Source organism: Kogia breviceps, chromosome 4 (genome assembly GCF_026419965.1).
Source record: "Kogia breviceps isolate mKogBre1 chromosome 4, mKogBre1 haplotype 1, whole genome shotgun sequence".
Taxonomy (NCBI): Eukaryota; Metazoa; Chordata; class Mammalia; order Artiodactyla; family Physeteridae; genus Kogia; species Kogia breviceps.
Window position 1 is genome coordinate 182601937 of NC_081313.1, and position 24577 is coordinate 182626513.

The 24577-nt window shown below is 60.3% G+C and overlaps 2 protein-coding genes and 1 long non-coding RNA gene across 4 annotated transcripts in view; all 3 read left to right on the forward strand.

The window, feature by feature from the left end:
* The first annotated feature begins 979 nt into the window (after positions 1 to 979).
* On the forward strand, positions 980 to 4607 carry LOC136794196 (uncharacterized). 2 transcript variants are annotated; one of them, XR_010840584.1, is made up of 4 exons: positions 980 to 1216; positions 2306 to 2521; positions 2812 to 2998; positions 3431 to 4607. It is a non-coding gene; the product is annotated as an uncharacterized lncRNA (long non-coding RNA). The 2 variants fall into 2 exon arrangements; XR_010840583.1 differs by lacking the exon at positions 980 to 1216 and having other exon boundaries at positions 1985 to 2521.
* Positions 4608 to 6229: 1622 nt separating this feature from the next.
* CIMAP1D (CIMAP1 family member D) lies at positions 6230 to 12482 on the forward strand. Its single transcript, XM_067033472.1, has 4 exons — positions 6230 to 7205; positions 7988 to 8140; positions 10628 to 10741; positions 11481 to 12482. Exons 1-4 carry the CDS (start codon positions 7079 to 7081, stop codon positions 11963 to 11965), a joined length of 879 nt encoding a protein of 292 aa, XP_066889573.1. The 5' UTR covers positions 6230 to 7078; the 3' UTR covers positions 11966 to 12482.
* A 2137-nt stretch (positions 12483 to 14619) lies between these two features.
* The window catches only part of SHC2 (SHC adaptor protein 2), a 30671-nt gene continuing 20713 nt past the window's right edge, over positions 14620 to 24577 (forward strand). The window contains exon 1 of the mRNA XM_059063440.2: positions 14620 to 15105. Coding sequence (XP_058919423.1) covers positions 14620 to 15105 — 486 coding nt within the window. The remainder of the gene's footprint in view (positions 15106 to 24577) is intronic.

Consider the following 24577-nt stretch of genomic DNA (forward strand, 5'->3'; position numbering starts at 1 on the left):
AGGCTGAGCCCTGGGACCCCCGCTGTGCTGAGGGGTTAGGACAGTGGTTGTCACACTGTGGAGGCTCCCCGCATTGAGGGGCTGGGGCCAGGGAGCCACTCCACCCCCCACAGTGTCCGGAGAACAATTGTGCCCCAGTGCCAGTGGTGCTGGGAACCTCAGAGGTTGGGAGACCCTGGATGGGAGGCTGCTGGTGGACGACTTGGCAGCCTCGGGGCGCCCTGCCTGGAGAAGGGGAGGGGTTGGGCTGGGGTCACCGTCGGCGCCCAGAGCAGACCTCTCAGGAAAGTTCTCTGCCCAAGGGGCCTGTTTCAAGCGCAAGGTCTGTACCTGTGACATGAGTGGGACCAGGAGGATCCGAGCCTGGCAGCGAGGTCTGGGTGATGGGGGGGTGCAAGTTTAGAGCCCAGTCAAGGTGGGGTTGGCGGTGGTTCTGCAGGGAGGGTGGGAAACTGGGGTGGCAGCGCTGCTCCCGGGTGTCTGGGGCAGGGCTCTGTGGGTGCTGCGTAGGGAATGCGGCCAAGGTCCAACGTCCAAGGCTGAGACTGATCCAGGTAAGCTGGGTGCCCAGCAGGGTGAGGGTCAGAGTGGGGGCTGAGATCAAGGTCCTGCTGGGGCCGGGGGTCAGGGTCTTGCCGGGGCTGAGAGTCAGGGATCGGGGCTGAGGGTCAGGGTCCTTCCGGGGCTGAGGATCAGAGTCCTGACGGGGCAGAAGGTTACGGGTCAGGGCTGCAGGTCAGGGTCTGGCCGGGGTTGAGGGTCAGTGTCGGGCCGGACTGGTGCACCCACCGCGCCGCCGTCCATGATGACGAGTTCCTCGGCCAGCAGGACGCGTCGGTTCAGCTCGGCTCGGCCCCGGGAGGCGCCGCATGCTGCAGCCACGAAGGCAGGAGCGCCGGGCTCCCGGCTCCCGCCACCCGAGCGTACCGGCGTCTTCTGCGGCCGCCACGCGCTGCCGGACTACAAGTCCGGTCATGCCCCGGGCGCCGGGGTGGCGGTCCGGGGCGCGTTTCCCACAAGGCCGCGCGCAGAGCAGGGGCTCTCTAGCCCCGACTGGCCAACGAGGTGGCGTGGTCCTCGGGCCCGACTCCGCGGCTGGGGAGGGGGTGTCCGTCTGAGCGTATTTTAGGGCGAATGACGGCGGCGTTGTGCCTCTTAAAGGTCCCGCCCCCAGTACTCCTGCTGCGCTGGCATCACCCGGGACCTGGACGGGGAGGTACGGGGAGGAAGCCCCTGAGGCGGTTTGGGGTGGGTTCGGGGAAGCGGTGAGGCCGGGGGTCCTCCACCCCGAGCCGGAAGGCGCCGGCCCCGAGGAGCGCACAGAGGAGCTTGTCGGGGCCTGGAGCAGGCCCTGTACCGCCGCGGCTGGGCCGTGGCGTCGAGGTTGCGGGGGCGTCTCAGCGGCTGGGGTGGGGTCGTGACGAGGGTCGTGTTTTGTGATGGAGTCCGTGCCAGGCGGCCAGAGTCCTGTTGCCCGGCCCAGGGTCACGGTGCTGGGGCCCTGAGTGTTGATCTCTAGCGCTGGAGGATGACCGGGCTCATGCCGAGGGTGGTTTTGTCTCAAGGGCCCTGATGAGGGTCGCTCATTAAGACACAAGTAGTTATTGAGCGCCCACCAGTTGCCAAATACTGTTCTAGGTGCCCGGGTGACAGCAGAGAGCAAAGTGGGCCGACCCTGCCCCGAGGGGTTTCCATTCTTATGGAGGCGGGGCGGGGGCGGGAACCAGGAGGCGTAAACATTAAGTATAATAAACAGGCTTTGAACAGCTGGCACTTTAGGGCCAAAAGCCCTGCTCTGTAGCTTTTTTCATGCTGATTCCTGGGTGTAAAGACTCCCACCTTGGCTGGTGGGAGCTGCCAGCATGACATCAACTTGCTAAGTCGGCTCTCATGAGCTCCAGCCCATCACTGTGCTGGGGACAAATGCTATACTGTATTAGTGGGTGATAAATAACTGTGGGAAAAAGAAAAAGATGGAATGGCGCAAGTTGTAGGATGAAGTTGGGTGGGCAGATGCGGAGGTTTGAGCGAAGACTTGGGGGAAGTGAAGAGAATTAGGAAGCATCTATGTGGGAAGGAATGTACCAGGTAGAAGGTACAGTGAGTGCAAAGGCCCTGCAGCTGGGAGGCCAGAGGGGCGGCCCTGGAGGGATGGATAAAGCCAGAGAGGGGAGAAAGGACCTGGTCTGGTCAGGGTCGGGTAGGACTTTGTGGGCTCCAGGAAAGCCTGCTGAGATGCTCTCCAGCGCCCCCAATTCAAGCCCTTCCTTCTTCTGGACCTCGTGTGCTCATCCTCATAATGGAGACTCGGCAGGCGGGCATGCAGCGGGCTACCCCGCAGAACAGGAGAGCTGCTCCCTCCCTGCTTGGCTTGGTCCCACGTGGAGAGCCGCCGCCTCTTTCCCGGATGGAGGCAGGAGGGAAGCTGGCAGGTTCTCTGAGTCCTGATCCCTGGAAGAACAAGTCTTCCTTGTTAACGTCCCCGCCCCCGGAACAAAGGGGCAGGCGGCCACCGAGGCACGTGAGTCTGAGTCAGGCCCGGATAAGGGACAATTGCGAGGGCTCTGGGAGGTGGGAAGTGACAGATCTCAGGCCAGGAGGGCAGGGGGAAAGCTGGCACTGCATGGGGTGGTGTCCCCGCGAACACCTGGCCTGCGGCCCCCCCATGCCAGGGACAGAACAGCAGGCCATCCAGTAACCCAGCTTCTTGGGGTGCAAACTCACTTTTAGCTCCCAGATGGTTTTAGAGACGGGTGGGAGACCTCGGCTCAGCGCGGCAGTGTCAACAACCCCTCACCCCTTTCTTTTGAGGGTATTTGTGTGCCTGCTTTAGACTGGTGATGTGCTGGACCCCAGGACAGGACACCCACAGCCTCCTCCTCTTCCTCTGCGTGTGTGTGTGTCAGGAAGGAGCAGGGCAGAATCGGACAGTAAACAACTAAGGAAAGCAACTGGGGCCCTCTTCTCAGTTGAGGTCAACTTCCTTCAGGAGACTCAGGTCAAAGCCATTCTTGACACCTCCCTTTCTCTTAATACTGACCACTAGCCTCCTCTGCTTCAAACCCTCCCTGGCTCCCACCTCCCTCGGGGTAAAAGCCAAGGTGTCTCAGAACCCACAAGGCCCATAGATGGCCAACAACCCACCCTGTACAGCTGGCTGACCAGGTGTCTCTATGCATGTCCCACGGAGTTCCAAGCCCGCAATCCCAAGACTGAACTCATGACCTTGTAAAGGCTGCCCCTCCCGCCTCTGCTACCTCCCAGGTACCTGCAGCTCCATTCTTGGAGGTGAGCAGACCAAATTCTGGAGGCTTATAGCTCCCTCCCTGCCTACATCACATCTGCCTGCAAACCCTGTTGGTTTTAGTTTTAAAGTAGACCCAGGGCTTCCCTGGTGGCGCAGTGGTTAAGAATCTGCTTGCCGATGCAGGGGACACAGGTTCGAGCCCTGGTCCGGGAAGATCCCACATGCCGCGGAGCAACTAAGCCCGTGCACCACAACTATTGAAGCCCGCGCGCCTAGAACCTGTGCTCTGCAACAAGAGAAGCCACCGCAATAAGAAGCCCGTGCACCGCAACAAAGAGTAGCCTCCACTCGCTGCAACCAGAGAAAGCCCCGCGCGCAGCAACGCGGATCCAAGGCGGCCACACACAAAAAGTAGACCCAGAACTCACCTGCTTCTCGCTCCCTGCTGTTCCATCCCAGCTAAGCTGGCCCCACAGTTCCTCGGCCCGAAATTCCCCACTATCCTCCCTGACACCCCCCATCCTTCCCCCGCATCTCCCCCGCCCCCGACCCCCGCAGTCCCCTCCGCCCCGTCTCCAGGCACCGCCCACGGCCTGTTCTCCCCGAAGCCGCCAGGGGGAGCCTGTGAGCAGCGAGCCCGCGTCCCTTCTCCGCCCGCCGCCCTGGGGGGTCCCGCGTCCCTCCGGGTGAGAGCCGAGCCCTCTGCGCCCCCGGGTCCTGCACCACCCGACCCATTCCGTCCCCTCCTGCCCTCACCTCCTCCCTCTCCCCCTCGCTCATTCCGTTCCAACCGCCACGGGCCTCCCCACGGTCCCTCCCACACGCCGGGCACAGGGCTGTCCCAGGGCCCCCCCAACCGCCCGCAAACCCCCGCAACCCCCCGGCCAGGTGCGGCCTCGCCCCAGGTCTCCCCCGCTCTCTCCTCACCTCCCTCTGGTCTCTCCTCCAGTGACACCTGCTCAGTGAGTCCTCCCCAGCTGCACTCCCCACACCTCCGGCCCGTCCTTGGTACTCGCCTTTAACACCTGCAGACTTACTTGCCTGCCTCTCTCCACAAAAAGGGGAGGAAACGAGTTTATGGGTTTTGTTCACCCCTGTTTCCCCAGTACCTGAAAGTGCCTGAGGCACAGCTGAATCCTGGTTGAAGTAGTGACTGTGATAAGGGCTGAAACTGGTGGGGCACCAGCTGTATCCAGGCACCGGCTGGGCTCTGCAGTTTCCCGCAGACACTGCCCGCACCTCGGCCTCGTGGCTGGGCCTGAGCCCTGCTCTCACGCCCAGCTAGGCTTCCTTTTACTAGCTCTCTGATTTGCCCTCTGCTGCCCCTGTGTCAGTTCGGATTAAAACACGGCTGTTTGCATCTGCTTTGAGCTAATTGGCATCTCAGCTCACCTGGTGGAGTGAAGCTCTCTGGGCTGGAGTTGCAGAGACAAGTGAGCCAGTAGTGGGGGGGGGGGCAGGCTGGGGGGTGCCGAGTTCAGGCGGGGAGGGGGCTGGGCCTGGAGGTCTCCAGAGCACCCTTCCCAGCTCAGGCTGCTGGTCCAGTCTGTCCCTCCCACCCCGCACTCCGTGTTAGCCCTTGGTTCTTTCCTAGGGCACAGAGGGGAATCTGAATGTAGGGTCTCATCTCGGGCTGTTACACAGAGAGGAAACGGTGGGGGCTGAATCCTGACTGGAACCAGTGTCTCTAGCTGTCTTCGCTCCAGGGCTGGCTGATGGGGGCTGGGGCCCTTCCTCTGCCTGCCCTGGGCCCCGGGGGCTGACCTCAGTGGGCTGTCCCTGGGCTCCCGCAAGTCTGGCCAGTGTGGGTCAATGAATGGGAGGCGCTAACGGGCAGAAGGAGAGGGAGGTGGGGTATTTATCCCCCATCTCCCTCCTCAGCGCCCACTTCTGTCTGTGGCTGTGGAGTTTGTGCGCTTCTGGAAAGAAGCATGTAGCTTGTCCAGTGTTGGGGCCCACGGGTGACTGAGGATGGAGCTGGAGGTGGGCTGATCTGCAGAACGTTTATCCCAGGCGGAGGGTGGGCAGGTAAAGGCCCGAAGCTCGCCACCCAAGGAGCAGGAGGCCGGCTGATGTGGCCACAGGGGTGTGGACCAGGGCTGAGGAGTGGGAGTCTGGGGCAGATGGAAGGCCGGGTGGGGGCCTCGTGTGACAGGGAGGGCTTGGATTTTATCCTTAGGGCAACGGGAATCCAGAGGATTTCAGCACTCCCAGAAAGCTGAGCGGGAATGAAAACCTGGGAGAACCCTTGACCCTAAGCTTTGCTCTAACACCCGAGTCAAGAGTCCTGTGCCTGTCAGTCTCCCTCCCCGAGCCTCACCTCCCCTCCCGTGACCACAGAGGGCTCAGCATCAGTACCTCTTAGGAGATGCTGGGTTAATTAAACATGATGATGCCGGCGCAGAAAGCGCCTCAGCTCCTGTTCAGCAAAAGATCTTTTTCCGGCTTCGCACAGGCTGCGTTACCCCTTGAGCCTGCGGGTCTGCAGTGCAGCCCGTCCTCCGTTCCCAATGCTGTGATTGGTTCATTCACCTCACTGGTTTCTTGATCAGCCCAGCTGGAGCCTTATCAAATTTGTTGATCCTCTTAAAGAGCCAGCTTTTTTGGTGGGGGGGCTTTGTTTAATTCTTTCTACAGTTTTCTAGGTCATTGATTTTAAGATCTTTTCTAATATAAGTTTTATGACCTTTGACACAGACTATGACTTTTTGATTAAAAAGTTCAAAAATTACAGAATGCATGAAAAATACACTGTGGCATGAACTGTATGGTATGTGAATTGTACCTCAGTACAACCGGTAACACACTGCAGTGCTAAAGGGGCTGACAGCACAATACACCAGGATGCCAGGAAGAGACAGGAATGTGAATTCTGTTCAGCCAGCTTTCCCGGAGCCCCGTCTTGGAGCCTGACACAGTGGGAGCCCTCGGTGCAGTCAAGGAAATAAACTCTGCCTTGGGATGGAGTAAATTCCGCCCCCTGTTGGCTTCTGGAAGGCAGGGGCCCGTCCTGGAGGACCACTGCCGCCTCCTCGCCGTCCCAGCTCCTGCCGGGGGCCTCGGCACAGCCCTTCCCTGTCCTGAAATGATGTTCCCTCACCTTCTCACTGCAGCGACCTCTCCTCCTGCCCCTGCACTGCTGTCCCCGACTCCCTGCCCTGCTGTATGTTTGCAGAACATTTACCCTTCTAACATACGCTGTGCTCATTTATACATTTATTGCTTATTTCCTCTCTCCCCTCCCGAAAACATCAACGCCTCGTCTGCCTGTTTCTATCGTGTCCCACCAACCCAAACAGAAACTAGTACACAGTAGGTGCCCAATAAGTCCTTCCTGGATGAAGGAAGGAGGGGAGGAAGCAGCTCCCAGAGTGGCGACCTTGGACCGTGCCTCAGTTTCCCTAGCTGTGGAAATGGGGCCAGGCCGCCCATGACCTCACCTGTCCCTCCTGCCACCAGGCTGTGGGTGTCCTGTTTGCAGCTCCGGCTCCCCAGGGCCTGCTCTGGCCTGGGCTGCCCAGCTCAGCTGGCTCCCGGGGGACTGGCTCTGCTGACACCGGATTCTTTCCTGGACCATCCAGCTGCCTGGCCGACACTCGATCCTGGCCCCACTTCCAGGCCAGTGACCGCTGGCCAGCCTGCTCGGGCCAGGGCCCCAGACTCCCTGCCGACAGACAAGGGGCCGTCTGTGCCGTCTGGGGGGTGTGGTTGCCCGGGGCTCTGCGAACCCCGCAGAAGCCGCCAGGATCGGGGAAGGTGCCGGCACCTGTAGCCCAGAGCTGCACGGCCAAGGAGCTGACACCAGGAGCCCCGGACCCGCCCCTGAGCACCATGGGGACCCTCCCCTGCGACCCCGCTCCACGGACGACCCCGGTGGCCCTGGGCCGGCGGGCCACCGAGTGCCAGATCCCGGAGACTGGTCTGAGGAGAGCCTGTGGGGCGGCCCCCTTGGAGAACGGTAGGTGGGCGAAGGGGCCGTGGTGGCGGGACCCTTCCCTGCTCCAACGCCCCCGCCCCGCTGGGGCGTCTGGAATATGTGGGAGCCTGGCTGGAGGGGGAATTCTCCAGGCTCCTGCGCTTCCCCAAACCTCAGTCTTCCCTCCCGCAGTATGGGTGCGAGTGTGGCACTGCTGTGGGCCCGTGAGCTGAGTGTCTTAAAGGCCAGGCACCTTTCCCGGCGCCGAGGGTACAGCGGTCGAGAGAGCAGCAGAGGTCGCGTGGGGGGACGGACACGAGGAGAAACAAGCAAGAAGCCTTTGCAGTGTATGCACTGGTGACGACTGTCTCAGAGAGAGCAGCCGAGCCTGGGAGCCTGTGCACCGGTCCCTGGCGGAGCTGAGGCTCCCTCCCTCTGACACTGCCCCTGGGATCTCGGTCCCTCCTCGGCCCTGCCACAGCTTCTCCACCTGTAGCAAAGTCACTGGAGTCAGGTTCCGTGGCCTATGTAGCACTGACATGCTTGCGGAGGCCACCAGACGGTGCAACTGTGACAGTGTATCTCTGTGTCCAGGGGTCTCAGTTTCCCACCTGTGATTGTGTATCTCTGCGTCTGGGCCTCAGTGGTCCCAGGGTGTTCCAGCTCTGCGGCCCCTCCCTCCTGTAACCCCTGTGACTCACAAAGGCCCTGCCACTTCCCCCACCACCCCGGCAGCTCCTACTCCCGCCACCCTGCCGTGGAGACTGGCTGGGAGGCCAGGTGGGGGCTCAGGGGCTGGTCTCCTCTCTCCTCCCATCTTTTAGAGTGCATGGCCCCAGGCCGTGACCCTCAGGCTTTGGTCGCAGGCTCCGCCGGGCCAGGCTTGTACGCCCTGCCGTCCACCGTCGGCTACATCAACCACGACTGCACCAGGGTGGCTGGTCCCGCCTACTCGCTCTTCCGGAGGCCCAGCGAGGGTAAGGCCGGTGTGGGAGAGGTGGGCCTCCAATCTCCCACCCAGAGTATTTCCTCACCCCCCTAGATCCAAGCTCTCATTCAGTCAGGCAGGAAGCCGGGACAGTGTGCAACGTAAGGCCCGCTGTGTGACCTCAGGGAAGCTGCTGTGCCTCTCTGGTCCCTTGTTTCCTTATGGAAGGGGAGTAGTGTGCGGTTTTGCAGGGCATCTGCAAATTCCTTGCTGTTTGACTTGCGCAAGCTGTGTCTGTTTCCCCCTCTGTAAACAGTGACGGTCCAGTCCTTGGGGTCAGGATTAAATACACCTTGGATGTCTGGAGACGTTAAGTGAGGATTGGGTGCCTTCAAAGTGGCTACGGCAGTGCCTGGTCTCCAGTCAGAGCTCCACAAAGTAGGGCTGTGGGTGTGAGTGCCGCCTCGGGTCCTCAGTCAGTGGGATGGGGGCTCCTGGGCCGTGACGTCCCACGGGGCGCGGGGAGGGTGGAAGGAGAATCCTTCGTGTTTGGACAGGAAAGGTTGGCGAGACAGCAGGCTGTGGGGCTGGCCTGCTCCGTGGGCGACCCCGCCTCTGTGATGTCCACTTTCCTCCTGGCCAGGAGGGGTGCAACAGGATGTCAGTGAGCACTGGATGCACTGGTGGGGTGGACACGGGGCCCCAGCTACAGCCAGCGGCCCGTTGTGTGGATGGCGTCACTGCCGTGTGCCCGCGAGCCTGTGCCTTCATGGCGTTGCCCACAAGCTCCTTCACCCACTTTCTAGAGCGCTCGGGGTCCCGAGTGGGCTGGGCTGGCGGCTGGAAGGGTCCTTGCTCTGTGGGGACTTTGCTTCCTGTGGACAGAGGCTTGTTGGGAGGTGCGGCGCCAGCAGCCTCTTCTCAGCCTTCAGAATCAGCAACAATCCCAAACCAAAGTGAGAGAAAACTCAGGAAGCTGTGAGAGGCCCCAGAAGGCAAACGAGGGGATCAGCCTCACATCTGTCACTAGGAAGGATCGAGAACCGAGCCTATGGCCCAGAGGAACCTGGGTTGCCGGGTTCTAATCCCAGTCACAGGGACCCATCCTGGGACAGAGGGACAGATAGGCTGGGGAGTCAGGGGTAGTGGTGGTTACTGTAGACTTTGCTGAGTGCCCAGGGAAGACTTCTTGGAGGTGGAGGCATGGGATCGGGGCTTTGTAGGATGAGTAGGAGTTTGGTGGAGTCCCCTGGAGAAGAAGGGGACTCCAGGCAGAGTTTGCAGCATAGGCAAAGGCGTCGAGGTGGGAAATGCCATGAGTTGAACTGTGCTCATTTGTCATGAACGTGCTTCATGTGTGTGTACCGTGTCATGTGTGCACACATACGCATAGTACTTAAACCAGCTGATCCTTGTCAGACCTACTGCACTGAGATGCACGTGCATTTATCCTGGAGTGGGCTTATAGACAGTAACAATGGCAATCATAGTAACTGGTCCCAATTTTTTTTTTTTTTTTTTTTGAACGCATTGGGTCTTTGTTGCTGTGCGCGGGCTTTCTCTAGTTGCGGCGAGCGGGGCCTACTCTTTGTTGCGGTGCGCGGGCTTCTCATTGCAGTGGCTTCTCTTGTTGCGGAGCATGGGCTCTAGGCGCACGGGCTTCAGTAGTTGTGGCACGAGGGCTCAGTAGTTGTGGCTCGCGGGCTCTAGAGCGCAGGCTGAGTAGTTGTGGCGCACGGGCTTAGTTGCTCTGTGGCATGTGGGATCTTCCCGGACCAGGGATCGAACCCATGTCCCCTGCATTGGCAGGTGGGTTCTTTAACCACTGCACTACCAGGGAAGTCCCAATTTTTTTTTAAAATCGGTGCACGTATTTATTTATTACTTCTTTGGCTGTGCTGGGTCTTAGTTGCAGCAGCACTTAGGATCTCTGTTGCGGCATGCAGGATCCTTTAGTTGCGGCATGTGTGATCTAGTTCCCTGACCAGGGATGGAACCCGGGCCCCCTGCATTGGGAGCGTGGAGTCTTAGCCACTGGACCACCACGGAAGTCCCGTGCCAATTATTAAGTGCCAGGCACTGGACCATCCCCTTCCGTGGATCATCTCAAAGTCCATCTTCACATCCTGCTAGTGTGAAGAGGAGGCTGACCTGGGCGGAGTGCTTCCCCAGGACCTGGCTCTCAGAGCCTGACACAAGCCCCTCCCTCAGGCTGGCCACCTGCAGGCAAGCCCAGGCCCTGGAAGGGCTCTCCTTGGACCCTTACTCGGGCCTGGTTCTCTCACTCTACACAGAATTCTAATGGTCCAGGAGCTGGTCCCCTAGCCCCTGGCAGAGGACAGGTCAGGGGTGGGGCACAGCAAATGGGACAGCTTTGCTTGCAGGGACACAGACGGTCAGCAAGACCCAGGGCCCCCAGGTCAGGGCAACCTTGGTGGGCCTCGGGGGGGTGGGAGTGCCTTAGGGTTGAGCAGGGCACCGAGTAGGTGGTGGGGTCACTGGAGGAGCCCTTAGGACCCTGGGCTCCTCTCCCCAGCATCTCCACAGGAGACCAGCCCCGGGCCGGTCTACTTCCTGGACCCGAAAGTCACCCGCTTTGGCCGCAGCTGCACCCCTGCCTACTCCATGCAGGGCCGGGGCAAGTCTCGGGGTGAGTATCTGACCTGTGCTGCCCTACCAGGACCCTGCCCCTTCAGGCCCTCAGCGAATCTCGTGCCTCCGTACTCTTCTCCCCTCCCACCCCCGAGTTCTTAGACCTTCAGTGTCTTTGGAATGACAAAATCCAGCGGACTCAGAAGAGGGGCCAGGGGCCCTGAGAGAACCCGAATGGGTGAAGTGGCCCAGGGTGATGTGATCTGGGGCACACATGGCCAAGGGTGCCCCGAGGGCAGCCGGAGCTCATCCTCGGCATCAGGAGACAATAGGGTGCAGTGGGGACTGTGGCAAATGCAGCCGTCCCCTTCGCGGGCTCCCGACAGCTCCCTCTCACCTAGAGGGCATTTCCCATCCACCCACCCTTTCCCCTCTGACCTACCACACGGCTACCTGTCCACCCACTGATCCGTCAATCCATCCATTCATACATTCGCCCATCTATCTACTCACCGACCTCCCTACCCACCCACCCATCCAACCATCCATCCACATCCACTAAGGGCCTCTGGCACTGTCTTGAAGGAGGAAAAGCAGCTCCTGGGAGGTGGGAGTGGGAATGGGAGGCGTTCCTGGCAGAGGGTTGAACTTGGGCAAAGGCCAGAGGCTTGAGAGAGAACAGAGGGTGGCTGGTCTCTGTGAGCTCCACAACGCGCGTGGCGACGGGGGGCCACGCCAGGTCCTCGAGGAGGTGAGGACCCTGTCCGTTGCCAACCTTCCTGCCCCCACTCTTACAGATCTGGAGGTGACGCCCGGCCCTGGGGCCTACAGCCCAGAGAAGGTGGCCCCCACGCGCCAGCGGACCCCCCCAGCTTTCACCCTGGGTTCCCGCTTCCGCCGGCGGCCCCTGGACACCTCAGTCCCTGCCCCCAACACCTACACCCTGCCTTCCCTCTGGGGCTCCCAGATCTTCACCAAGCCCAGCAGCCCAAGCTACACGGCGGCAGGCCGCACGCCCCCCGCCCGACCCCCGCAGGACCCCGCTGAGATACCGGGTCCGGGCCAGTATGAAAGCCCAGACCCCAACGCGTACCGTCAGCGCCGGCCGGCCTTCACCATGCTGGGGCGGCCCCGAGCCCCCCGCCCCCCGGATGAGACGCCTGGCCCCGGCACCCACAGCCCCGAGCAGGTCACCATGACCAAGGCCAGGGCCCCGGCATTCACCATGGGCATCCGCCACTCCAAACGGGCCACCACCATGGCCGCGGACACGGCCCCCTGACGCCCTCGGGGCACAGGACGCCCGGCCTGGGCTGAGCCTCAGTCTCCCATGCTGTGAAGTGGGGTGTGGGCAGGTGGTGGGTGTGCCTAGGAGAAGCCAGGGCCTGGGGAAGGTGCCTCCTTTCTTCCTGTTCTCTGAACCGTCTGAGGTCCTTCTAGGCCACCTGCTTTCTCCAGTCCCGGGGGCTGTGACCCCGTGGTCCCGACAGGGAGAGCCTCCTTCCAGCGTCCCAGTTTCTTCTCTCCGGGTCACACCAGGCCAGGCCAGGCCAGGTGGAAAAAGGGACACTCTGGTCCTCTCGAGCTGCTGGCTGGAGGCACGGCTTCCCGTGTCCTAGAACTCAGCGTCTGCCCGCTTAGGGCCTGGGTCCCCAGCACGGCTTGGATTTCTGCCAAACTTGGGCTCGTTCCTGCTACTCACGGAAGCACTGAACCCAGCCCCGAAATCAGGCTGGAAACAGCCCCGCTGCCCCTCCCCACCCTCTAGCTGCTTGCCAATAAATCCCCGTGGCACCAGGAGCTGTCCGCATCACACACGTGTTGTCTGTTCATGTCGCAGGAAGGAAACCCAAACGCTGCTCTCGAGACGCGGACCCCCAACTCTGCAGCCCCTGGGGATGTGGATGGGACCAGAGACCGGATCCAGGGGTAGAGGAAGCGCGAGGTGGGGCCAGGGCTTTGAGTAGGGGGAGCTAGCCAGGTAGGCTTCTTGGAAGAAGGGACACTGAAGCTGGGCTTTGAAGGATGCATAGGAATTTGATAGAGTGTAACATTTGCCATCAGTAGGTTCCTACCGTGTTCCAGATATTGATAAGATCATCTCACAGTGACTCAGAAGGCAGGTCATGTTTACCGGCTTCAGGGAGATTGGACACTTGTCTGAGGGCACTGAGAGTGTGTGTCCTTCTGATGCCAGGATGTAAATCCTGCCCTTCGGGTTCTTTTCCTGCTGCTCTTTCCCAGGGACGGGAAGGAAACACGTGGATGGAGTCCTATAAATCGAGCCCTCCGTGGGATGACACGTTATAAACCCCAGCCCAGAAAAACCCTTAACCCAGGAGCTTGGGAGGGACAGACTGCACCTCGACTCCCTGGAGAAGACCTGGAGCGGGGCGGAGTGGGGGGCACGGGAGGCGGGACCCGGAGGGCTCCTGGGGTGGGGGTCAGCTCCCTCCTGCTCTGTCCCTCTCCCCCCAGGCTGGGGTGCCAAACTCGAACACACACCCCCTTCACCCAGCTAGGTGGACACATACCAGGGCCCCCTACACACACACCTGGGCGGGAACCCAGACACCCTCCTCTCTCTCTCTCTCTCTCTCTCTCTCTCTCTCCCTCTCCCCGCCCCCCACCACCTGGACACACACACGGTCACATCCGCACCCAATATACACACAATCCAACCCTCACGCAGCCCACAAGTTTTATGGTCCACAACAGACACAGAGCGCACAGAGTCCAGGTGGGGGGGGGGCTCCACACCCCGCCAAACGTCACCCCCCCACGCCGACCCAAGGCCACGCTCTCCTCGCCCGCTCCTCGCGGACCGCAGGCGCACAGCCGCGCCCTACGCGAGAGCCTCGGGCCTCGGGCCTCTGGCCTCACAGCCCCCGGCCCAGCCCGCCGGCCAATCACGGCCGCGCGCGCCCCTCCCGCCAGCCCCCATCGCCGCCTCCTCCCCGGCCGCGCGGTGATCTCACCGCTCTGATTTATCGATCCGGCCCCCAGCGGCCTCGCCCCTCCTTCCCTTCCATCCCCACCTGCCCCGGCCCCGGCCCCTCCCTTTGTTTCCCGGCAGCCGGCCCTGCCTGGGGCGGGGTTGGAGGGGGAGGGGAGGGGAGGGGATCGGCCAGCCCCGGGCAGGGAGGCTGGGTCCTGGGGTGACGGAGGTGGTGCAGAGGCTGCGACGCTTGAGGCCTTGGCGGACGGACAAGCCGGCAGGCCTACGAGGCTCAGGCCCTGGAGTTCAGTTGACCTGATGCCGGACGGGGCCCCCCAGAAATGGAGGAGGAGCCCGTGACCCTCCGGCCCGCGCCCCTGGCTTACAGCCGGAGAAAGTGAGGCCCAGGGCAAGGCCGCGAAGGGCCCGCGTCTGCGCTGCGTGTCCTCGGGCGCACACCCCTTACCCTCTCGGAGCCTCAGGTCCCCTGTCAGGAAATAAAGCAGGGCCTGATTTTCAAGTACTTCCGGCAGGAACAGTGGGAACGGAGGGGCTAAGCTTAGGGTCTGGGGCGCTCTCCTTCCTTGACCGCGCCTCCGCCCCTCTCCAGACCTCAGTTTCCCCACGGCGAAAAGGGAAGAAAGGAGGTGATTTATAAGTCTCTCCCGCCTCTGTGCTTCTCGGAACTCGGGCGGCGGGCGGGGGGCGAACTGAGGGGTCGCTGCCCCGGCCCTGGGTTCGAAACTTCGCCCCCTCCCGGGCTGCCGGGCCCGAGTCAGCGCTCGTGCCCTCGGCGGGCCTCAGTTTCCCCAGCCTCCCCGCCGGGCGCCGGGGCGCCGCGGGCCGGGGGTCCCAGGGGCGCAGCCCCCCGCGGCTGCGCGCTGGGCCGGACGGATGACATCACCGGGCCGGGGGCGGGGAGCGAGCGGGAGGGAGCGGGAGGGCCTCCTCCGCGCCAGGCTCAGCGCCCGGTCGGGCTCGGTCGGGCGACCGCGGCCATGACGCAGGGTCCGGGCGGGCGCGCGGCCCCCGCGCCCCCCGCACCCCCGGAGCCTGAGGCGCCCACCACCTTCTGCGCGCTGCTGCCGCGCATGCCGCAGTGGAAGTTCGCGGCCCCAGCCGGCTTCCTGGGCCGCGGCCCGGCGGCGGCGCGGGCGGCGGGGGGCGCGGGGGCGGCGGGGGGCGTCGAGCCCGAGCCCGAGCCCGAGCCCGAGCCGGCCGGCTCGGCCGGCGTCCCGGCGCTGGCGGCGGCCGTCCTGGGCGCCTGCGAGCCGCGCTGCACCGCGCCCTGCCCCCTGCCTGCGCTCAGCCGCTGCCGGGCCGCCGGGGCGCGGGGGTCGCGGGGCGCGCGGGGGGCGGCCGGGCCCCCGGACTCCGCCGCCGACGAGTGGATCCGCAAAGGCAGCTTCATCCACAAGCCGGCGCACGGCTGGCTACACCCGGACGCCAGGGTCCTGGGGCCCGGGGTCTCCTACATCGTTCGGGTGAGTGGGCCGGCGCGACTCTGAGATCCCATCCTCCCGGGAGCCCCAGCCTGGGCACAGGGGCTCCCATCCCCCACTTCTCTCTCTGGGACACTCTGGACCCCGAGAGCCAGGTCTCTTTCCGTCCCTCCTTCTCTCCCCATCACCCTAGACCCCCCATCGCCAGCCCGCGCTCAGCGGGCCGCCCCCACCCGGGAGGCGCTGGGGTCCAGGTTCCCACGGCGTCACGTGGGGAGGGGCGGGGAGAGGGCGGCTGGTGGGAGGGGGCACGCATGCGCGGGTTAAGCGGAGCCCCCGTTCCGTAGGCCAGAGTCTTGGGGGGGGGAGGACGCGGGTGGGGGCGTCCTGCTACCCAGACCCCCACTGAAAGCTCCTTCCCAGAAGACAGAACCGGAGACCTTGGCCTGAGGTGGGGCGCAGAAGGGCCGGGCCCCGCTAGGCCTCAGGATTCGAGATGTGAGACTCCGGGAACTTGGAAGGGGCTGTAAGGGAAGTCTTCATTTGTCCTGGTTTTATTACGAAACTTTTGGACGTACAGAAACGTGGGCCGATGGCCGGCCCGTTCTTGCACCCACGCCTGTGAACGTTGCACGCTCCCCGCTCAGCCTGTCTGCCCCTGTGTGTAGTTTTTGATGACCCATCAGGAGGCAAGGGGTCCGGGGGAAGAAGCTCCGTAAAATGATTCCGTACGGCCCCCCCGGCCCACCGGGCCCCTGCCCATCCACAGTTCATTGTCACATCCAGGGTCCGGCAGGATTCACAGCGCCTCAGTCTCGTTTTGGGGGCCAGGATCCTGGAGGTCTGTGTCTTTGCAGTTGGTTGTTTTGTCTTTGGTTCTTTTACAACCTCTCCCCCACCACTCCCCCCACCCCCGTACTGCGTTGAATAGTATCCCCCCAGATTCATGACCTTCGGAACCTGTGAATATGGTTTTTATTTGGAAATAGAGTCTCCGTCGACATAATCAAGTTAAGGTGAGATCACAGTGGATTAGGGCGGCCCTGTCGGGCAAGAAGAGGGAGATTTGGACACAGACGCGCCGGGAGGGCCCACGTGACAATAGGGGAGAAATGGAGCGCTGCGTCCACAAGCCAAGGGACACTGAGGGCGGCCGCTCACCACCACCAGACGCTGGAAGAGGCGGGAAGGGCCCTCCCCCCTGAGCCCCTTGCCCCCAGGGAGCAGGGCCCTGTCACGCCTTGATTCCCAACTTCCAGCCTCCAGAACTGTAGGGCCAGGGTTAGATTTCTGTTGTTTTAAGCCCCCAGTTTGTGGTGCTTTGTTGTGGTGGCCCCCAGTGGCCTTGACTTTCGTCCACGTGTGGACCAGGCAGGGTCCACTGCATCCTGGAAGCCTGTGAGACATGCTGGGCCTCAGGCTGCCCCAACTCTGGGTCTGTCTGTTCTCTCCTGGCATCTTCTCACTTGGCTGTGGCCCCTTCTTTTGCTGAATCTCAGCTTCACTGGATTCAAGACTGACTTTGTAGTGAGATGTTTTGTGGGTGATGCCTTGGGGGACGAGCTGTGTCTGCCCACCGGCCATGGCCACGGGGATTAGGGGTGTTCAGAATTCAGACGCTCGTGTTGTTGAAGTGCAGGCTGTTGGATTATTCCAGTGATCTTGGCGTTTTCATCGATGCAGCAGATATTTAATGCATGCCTCGCCCTGCCAGGTGCTGATGGTGTGGTAGGAAATGGGAAAGATCTGATCCTTGCTCTTACGGGGCTCAGATTTCTAGAGGGAGAGGCCGACAGCAAATAAATAAGAGACAAACAGGGAAATGGCAGACACTGGTAGATGCTTTGCAGCAATAACAATCCAGTGATGTCAGAGCAAGGGACTGGCGGCTGCTTTTAGCCGGGCTGGTGGGCGAGGCGCCTCTCAGGAGATGACATTGAAGCTGAGACCTGAAGCCACTGCGGCCCCAGGCGTGAAACGATTGGGGAGAGAGAGTCCGAGGCATGGGCTCAGCGGGCACATTCGGGGAGCCGCCGGAGACCCACGTGGTGGGGCTGATGGAGGGAGAGAAGAGCAGGAAGAAGATTTGGGGGCTGTGGGGAGAAGCTTGGCTTTGGATGGTTCCAGGCAGGGTCTCAGGGCAGCGTTGATGCTGAAAGGATCCTTCCTGTGGAAACGGGCTGGAGGTGAGCAGAGACGCGATGGACCAGGGCAGCGTGGGGCTGGGGAGAAAGGGGCCACGGCATCCATGTGCGAGACGAGCCGGCTGGAGTCGCTGACTGATGGGTGTGGTGCCCTGACTCTGGCTGCCTGGAGAGGCGCGGCCCCGCGGGGCCTGAACCAGCCTCAGTGCCCTGCTCCTCCCCTGGGAGCCGCTCGTCTCCCCGCACCCGCGTCCACCAGGTGTCCTGGGAGCCACGGGGTCCCCTCCCGGTCCACAGAGAAGTGTGAAGTCAAGGCAGGAGCAGCCGTATCCCAAGTTACGCAGGGACAGGCAGGTCCGACCCTGGGTCCTCAAGAGGGGATGTGTGTCCCAACTTATGGAAGGTGGGGAAACTGAGGCACAGAGAGGCAGGGCGGTTACATGGTGAGAATCCAGGACCAGACCCAGAGCTGAGGCTCCTCTCAGAGCCTGAACTCGCTGCCACCTGGCCACTACCAGGGTGGTTGGCAGACTACCCGCCCCAGAGATGTCCCCGTCCTGGTCCCGGGCCCCGAGGACGTGTCACCTCACAGGGCAGAGGGGACTTTGCAGGAGGGATTAAGTTAAGAACCCCGAGATGCAGGTGACCCTGGATTCCCCGGGGGGCCCCAGCATCATCCCAGGGTCCTTCTAAGAGGGAGGCGGGAGGGTCAGGGGCAGAGAGAGACGGGAGAGGCCGCGCCGCTGGCTGTGAGGATGCAGGAGGGGCCGTGAGCCCGGGATGCGGTGCCTCTAGAAGCTGGGAAAGGCGGGAACCGCTGCTGCCCTGGAGCCTCCGGAAGGACCAGCCCTGCCCACGCCTGCATTTAGCCCCGTGAGACCCCAGTCAGACTCCTGACCTCTAGAACTGTAAGGGAATACATTTATGTTAAATTTGTGGTAATTCGTTACAGCAGCAAGAGGAAACTAATACGGCAGCTGACTCACCTACCTGATGTCCCAGAACCCTCACAAAACCCTGTAATGGTCCCTGTTTTTTGTTTTTTTTTTAACATCTTTATTGGAGTATAACTGTTTTACAAGAGTGTGTTAGTTTCTCCTTTACAACAAAGTGAATCAGTTATACATATACATATGTTCCCATATCTCTTCCCTCTTGCGTCACCCTCCCTCCCACCCTGGTCCCTGTTTTGAGACAAGAAAAGGGAGACTCAGCGAGCAGTGATGCAATCGGGGCACCTGGGTTTCTAGACACTAGTGCGGAGCCTCCCACCCTGAGATTTCCTACCCAGTTTCTAGGGGAGGAAACAGAGGCACAGCCGCGTCAAGGAGCCCGGCGAGGGCGGTAGCAGCTGTGGTGCTTTTAGCGGCATCGCCGCAGTCCTGACTCAGAGCAGTGTCGACCCAGGAGGACATTGATCGTCTCACGTGTGAGAAGCAGCCCCGGGCGGGTGGCAGCTCTGGGGTTGGTGAATTTCACAGCTTGGTGACCTTGTCATGGATTCACGTTCTTTTTCATCTGCGTTGGTGTGAACAGTGTCCCCAGCCTGATGGGGTCTTTGCAGATGTCATTAGGTAAGAAGAGGTCCTCCTGCATTCGGGTGGCCCTGGACTTAGTGACTGGAGGCCTTGAGAGAAAGCCGTGTGAAGACACGCGTGCAGACGCCGGCCACGCGGCTCGAGGCCAGGGAGGCCGGAAGGTGCGGGAAGGAGCCTCCCCTGGCGCCTCCGGGAGGACCCGGCCCTGCGACACCTGGGTGAGAGGTGTCTGGCCTCCAGGACTGGGAGACAAGAAACTTCTGTTTTGAGCCGCCCAGCTTCTGGGGCTTTGACACAGCCACCCCCAGAAACGCATGCAGCACCTTTGCCGTGCCTTTCCTTTCTCAGATCAGTTCCTCTGTCCCCTCACCCTGCAGAAAAGAGCCCTCTTCCTGCCAGGTCCTTCTGTGAATAAGGATGCCCCTTCCGGAAGACCCCGGACAGTGTCCTGTGACGTTCCCTAAACTGCCCGTGGGATTAGCCCAGACCAGTGCCGCCCAGAGGGGTCTCTCTGCGACGTGGAATGTTCCAGATCCGTGCTGTCCCATTGGTAGCCACGTGTGGCCACGAGCACTCGAATGGGGCTGGGGCAGCTGAAGAACTCAACTTTAATTTTGTTTCATTTTAAGCTAAGTTCAAGTGGTCGCCTGGCACTCTGCCCCCCCCCCCGTTGGACGGCTCTGGTCTAGATGTATACTTGCCCCGTCTGTGGATCCAGCCCGTTTCCTTCCATCGGCGCTGTTTCCACGCCGGGCACTTCTTTTGTTACCGAGTCCAAGCTAGTACTGCTCTATGCAGGACAGGCCAATAAATCGAGAGCCGAGTCGTTGGGGCAAGGAATAGCGACTTCATCTGGAGAAGACAGTGGATTTGCATCCCAAAGAGCCATCTTCCGGGAGAGCGTGCAGGACTCTTTCCTTCTGAAAGGGGCGGGACTAAAGCCAAGCACTTCCTGGTTCCCGTCGGGAGGGGGGCGCCCCCCCCCCCCGGAGGGCAGGTGTTAATTTCTTCCTCCTGCAGGAGGCAGGATACCCGGAGATGGGCCATTGTGTTTAATTTAAGCTTTTAGGCAACATCCCCTTGGTGATTAGTTTGTAATAGAATACAAGGTTTCTTCCCTATTACACTTTTACGAAAATTCTACTAACAAGCCCGTTCTGCTTTTCGAGGTGCCCTCACTGTGCGCTCTCTGGAGTTTCTCACGAGGACGGCTTTGAATGGGGCACAGAGAGACTGAGAGCTGCCCCAGGGGCCCAGGCCTGGCTCTCTCCACCGCCCAGTCTTTCCTGAAGGCTGGTCTCATAGGTGGTGGTGTGTGGGGAACCTTGGGAGGTTAGCTGGGCTCAGGTGTTTTTAGCTGCAAATGCAGCTGATTCCTTGAAGGCAAGGGGTAGGATGGCTCCAGGGTGGATTAATTCAATGACTTGACCGTATCCCTGAAGCCCGAGGTCTTTCCATCTTTTCCACTGCTGTCTTCAGCATGCTGGCTTAGCAGTCCTCATGGTCACAAAAGAGCGGCCACAGCACCAGGTATCGCATGCAGATCCAACCATGTCCACTGGAAGAAAAGGCCATCCCTTTCGTTCTTCTCCCCACACCTCACTGGCCAGAGATGTCAAGCTTCATTCATGGCAGGGGAGGTGGGCCACCAAATTGGCTTGAACCAATGCTGAGCAGAGTGTGGTGCCCAGACATCGGGGAACTTGTTATAAATGCACATTCTTGGGCTCCACCCCAGACCTGCTGAGTCAGAAACTCTGGAGTGGGCCTGGCGAACAATGTTTTACAAGCCTGCCAGCTGATTCCAACGCCCACTCGTGTTTGAGAACCACCAGCTTAAGCCAACTGCTTGCAATACTGTTGAATTAACCACTGCTCATTTATAACTAGTGTTTTGTAACCTCCACCCTGAAATGAACATCATATATAGAACACCTACCTGCACATTTATTCCCCCCCCAAATCAATACGAGGTAATAAAACAGCAATAAAAAGGAGAAACACAGAGGCAGCAATTCACAATAACAGAATATGTTTCAGTGTGTAAACACATAAGCTTCTCTAGGCGCACAGCGACAGAGACAGAAGCCACAGTTCAGACGACAGCTACAAACAGCTCTAGGGTTACTCTGGAAGCTCCAGTACCACCATTAGAGTTGCTGCAGGCCATGTGATTTTCAAAATAGCAGGCAACTCTTGGTAAAGCCTGAACGACACAAAAATGAAGCCTTCTGTCAATATACAAGATAGTTTCATTAAATTCGATGCGTATTAAAACCACGCCAAAAAGTTAAGCATAGAATTACTATGTGATCCAGAAATTCTACTTCTTGGCATACACCCGAAAGAGCAGGATTATAAGTATATGACTGGCTGTATGGGTGAGGTTGAGTGTGTGTGTGTGTGTGTGTGTGTGTGTGTGTGTGTGTGTGTGCGCGTGCATCTAGGGAGGAGATAAGTATTTTTCTCTTATGGGAATTGAGCAGGAACTCAGATATTTGCACACTCATGTTCATAGCAACAGTATTCACAACAGCCAAAAGGCAGAAACACCCACCTGTCCACTGATGGATGAATGAATAAAATGTGATCCAGCCACACAGTGGATTATCACTCAGCCTTGAAAAGGAAGGGGGTTCTGACACCTGCTACACCATCGATGAAACTTGAGGACGTGATGCTCAGTGAGAGAAGCCAGACACAGGACAGATACTGTCTGATTCCACGCACAGGGGGTCCCTGGGGGAGTCACATCCACAGAGCCAGGAAGTAGATGGTGGGGGCTGGGGCTGGGGGAGGGGTGGGGAGTCCGTGTTTCATGGAGACAGAGCTTCAGTCTGGGGAGACGGGAAAGTTCTAGAGATGGAAGGTGGGGATGGTTGCACGACAATGTGAAGGGGCTTAGTGCCACTGAGCTGTGCACTTACAAATGGTTAAAATGTTAAATTTAACGTTGCGTGTATTTTGCCACAGTAGAAAAGAAAACAAACAAAAAACGCCCTAGATGCTGCGAGTTCTGTGTAAGATGGTCCTAGGTCGGAGTCGTGGTGAATGTTAAGGGCTTTTCACAAACGCGACCGTCCAGGAGGATGCTGTGAAGTCCTCGGGGACCCAGGACCAGCGTCAGTGCAGAGCTCCCCAGATTTTGGAGGGGCGCGCCCCACGATTTTGCAGGCTGCCCCTGAGTTTGTGTCGGCCCCCAGCCGGGCTCGCGACGCTGCCGACGGCCTCACTTTGTGCGTTTTTGGCAGGGAGCAGCGGAGGCCAGCTCTGCCCCGCTCTGTGCATCTGGTCAGGAGGCAGGGGTGCCCGTGCATCCCGACGCGGCCTCTGGAAACTTTGATCGCTTGGCGTACGGTGGAGAGCGGCGTTCCCCCAGGTTCATGTCCGCCGGTCCTCAGAATGCGACTTCATTTGGAAATAGGGTCTTTGCTGGTGCTATCAGCTTAAGGTGAGGTCCTCCTAGAGCAGGATGGGCCCTAGATCTAGTGTGACTGATGTCCTTCTCAGAAGAGGGAAATCTGGACACAGACACGCAGGGAGAGGCCACGGGACCACAGAGGAAGGGGCCGGAGGGATGTGTCTGCAAGCCCAGGCCCGCCGGCCACCGCCAGTAGCTGGAAGAGGCAGGAAGGGCCTCCCTTGGGCCTCCAGCTGGGGCGCGGCCCTGCCTCACCTGGATGCCGGGGGCGTCAGACCCACAGGACTGGGAGACGCGGAGTCTCTGTTGTTCGAGCCCCACCCCCAGGAGCCTAACGCACTCGGTTAAGGTGGTGTTTCTCCCTGGTAAAGGCCCCATTTGTTCCCGTTATAATCAACACATATCTGTGGGGATGTACTTTTTCTTGGTCAGACCTTTAAAAGGGAAGGGTAACATAGGTGTGTTCAAGCGTGCAAGGCAGTCCGCTGCTGCCCGGGGCCCCCTCGCTGGCCCCCCCAAGTCCCCACCATCTGGGCCCCTCCGCCCAGAGCCCCGTGTGTCTGTTCCTGAACTGCATCTGTGGAGGGGGGCTCTGACGCTCTGCAAGCAGCCCGGTGCCCAATAAACGTTCACTAACTCGTCTTAGCAAAAATGGACAATTCTGCCTGGATGGACACTTTTCATTTTGATAATTATGTGTTGATTTTAATGGTTATTAGGAAACACTGCTAGGCATCAAACCCAAGTTTTATGGTAGCAATATGCAGTTTCCTCTTGGCTTCGGGCGCGCAGGCGCAGCGGCCACGGCTCACGGGCCCAGCCGCTCCAGACGCGCAGGCGCAGCGGCCACGGCTCACGGGCCCAGCCGCTCCGGACGCGCAGGCGCAGCGGCCACGGCTCACGGGCCCAGCCGCTCCGGACGCGCAGGCGCAGCGGCCACGGCTCACGGGCCCAGCCGCTCCGGACGCGCAGGCGCAGCGGCCACGGCTCACGGGCCCAGCCGCTCCGGACGCGCAGGCGCAGCAGCCACGGCTCACGGGCCCAGCCGCTCCGCGGCGCGTGGGATCCTCCCGGACCGGGGCACGAACCCGCGTCCTCTGCGTCGGCAGGCGGACTCTCAACCACCGCGCCACCGGGGAAGCCTCCTCTTTTCTTCATGCACATTTTTTCTTTCTTTCTTTTTTTCTTTCGGTCGCCCCATGCGGCTTGTGGGATCTTAATTCCCCGACCTGGAGTTGAACCCGGGCCCTCGGCCAGGAGAGCTTGGAGTCGTAACCACTGGAACGCCAGGGAATTCCCACTGATGCACATTTTCTTTTCTTTTTCTGTTTTTTGCTTTCTCCTTTTTGTTTTTGTTTCCCCATGCCCATTTTTTAAAAACTGAGGTGTAATTCAGTGTCGTAAAACTTACTCATTGAAGCTGTACAATTTAGTGGTTCTTAGTGCACTTGCAGATTTGTGAAACGCTCATTGTTATCTAGTTCCAGAACATTCTCATGACCCCAGAGGAAGCCCCGTCCCCAGGAAGTCACTCTGCACCCCCTCCCTGTCCCCTGACAACCAGGAACCCACTCCCTGTGTCTGCGGATCGGCCTGTCCTGGACGTTTCCCATCAATGGAACCACACACCGTGTGTCCTTCTGTGTCTGGCTTCTCTCACCGAGCGTCGTGGTCTCGGGGTCCGTCCACGTGGCAGCGAGTGTCAGGGCTTCTCTCCTTTTCATGGCCAAGTAATGTTCCAGCGTGTGGATGGATGACATTTTGTTTATCCATTCACCAGTTTATGGACTTTGGGGTTGTTTCCTACAGTTGCCTTCAGAAATAAACTCAGTTGTGTTTATAGATGGAGTTTATTTAAAATGAAAACACTAAGTATTAACGGTACAGGACCTATGGCACCGTGAAGGGTGGAGTGTCCTCGGACTGTGGTGAGCTGGATGCTTGTCCTGTGTCTGCCCTGGTGTGCTGGGTGACCTTGGCTGGGTCCCTTTCCTGCTCTGGGTCTCAGTTTCCCTACTAGTAACTGAGTTTTCCCCTAACACCCTAGGGCGGGCTCTGGGTTGCCTCTGTTTCTGCGTTGGCAAAGGGGAAGGTGGGCTGCAAATCCACCATTTGGGGTCCCCTCCCGGCCTTCTCTGTCGGTCTCCGTGGGGGCGTCTGTAACAAATGACCACAAACTGGGCAGTTAAAACTACGGAAATGTATTCTCTCCCGGTTCCGGAGGCCAGAAGTCCAAAATCGAGGTGTTGGCAGGCTAGTTCCTTCTGAGGCTCTGAAGGAGAGTCTGTCTCCAAGCTTCTGGGGCCGCGGCCCTGCCTCCAGCGCCACATGCCTTCTCCCTGTGTGTCTGTCTCTCAGCCCCCCTCTGCGTTTCTCCTGTGAGGACGTGTGGCATCGGATTTAGGGCCGAT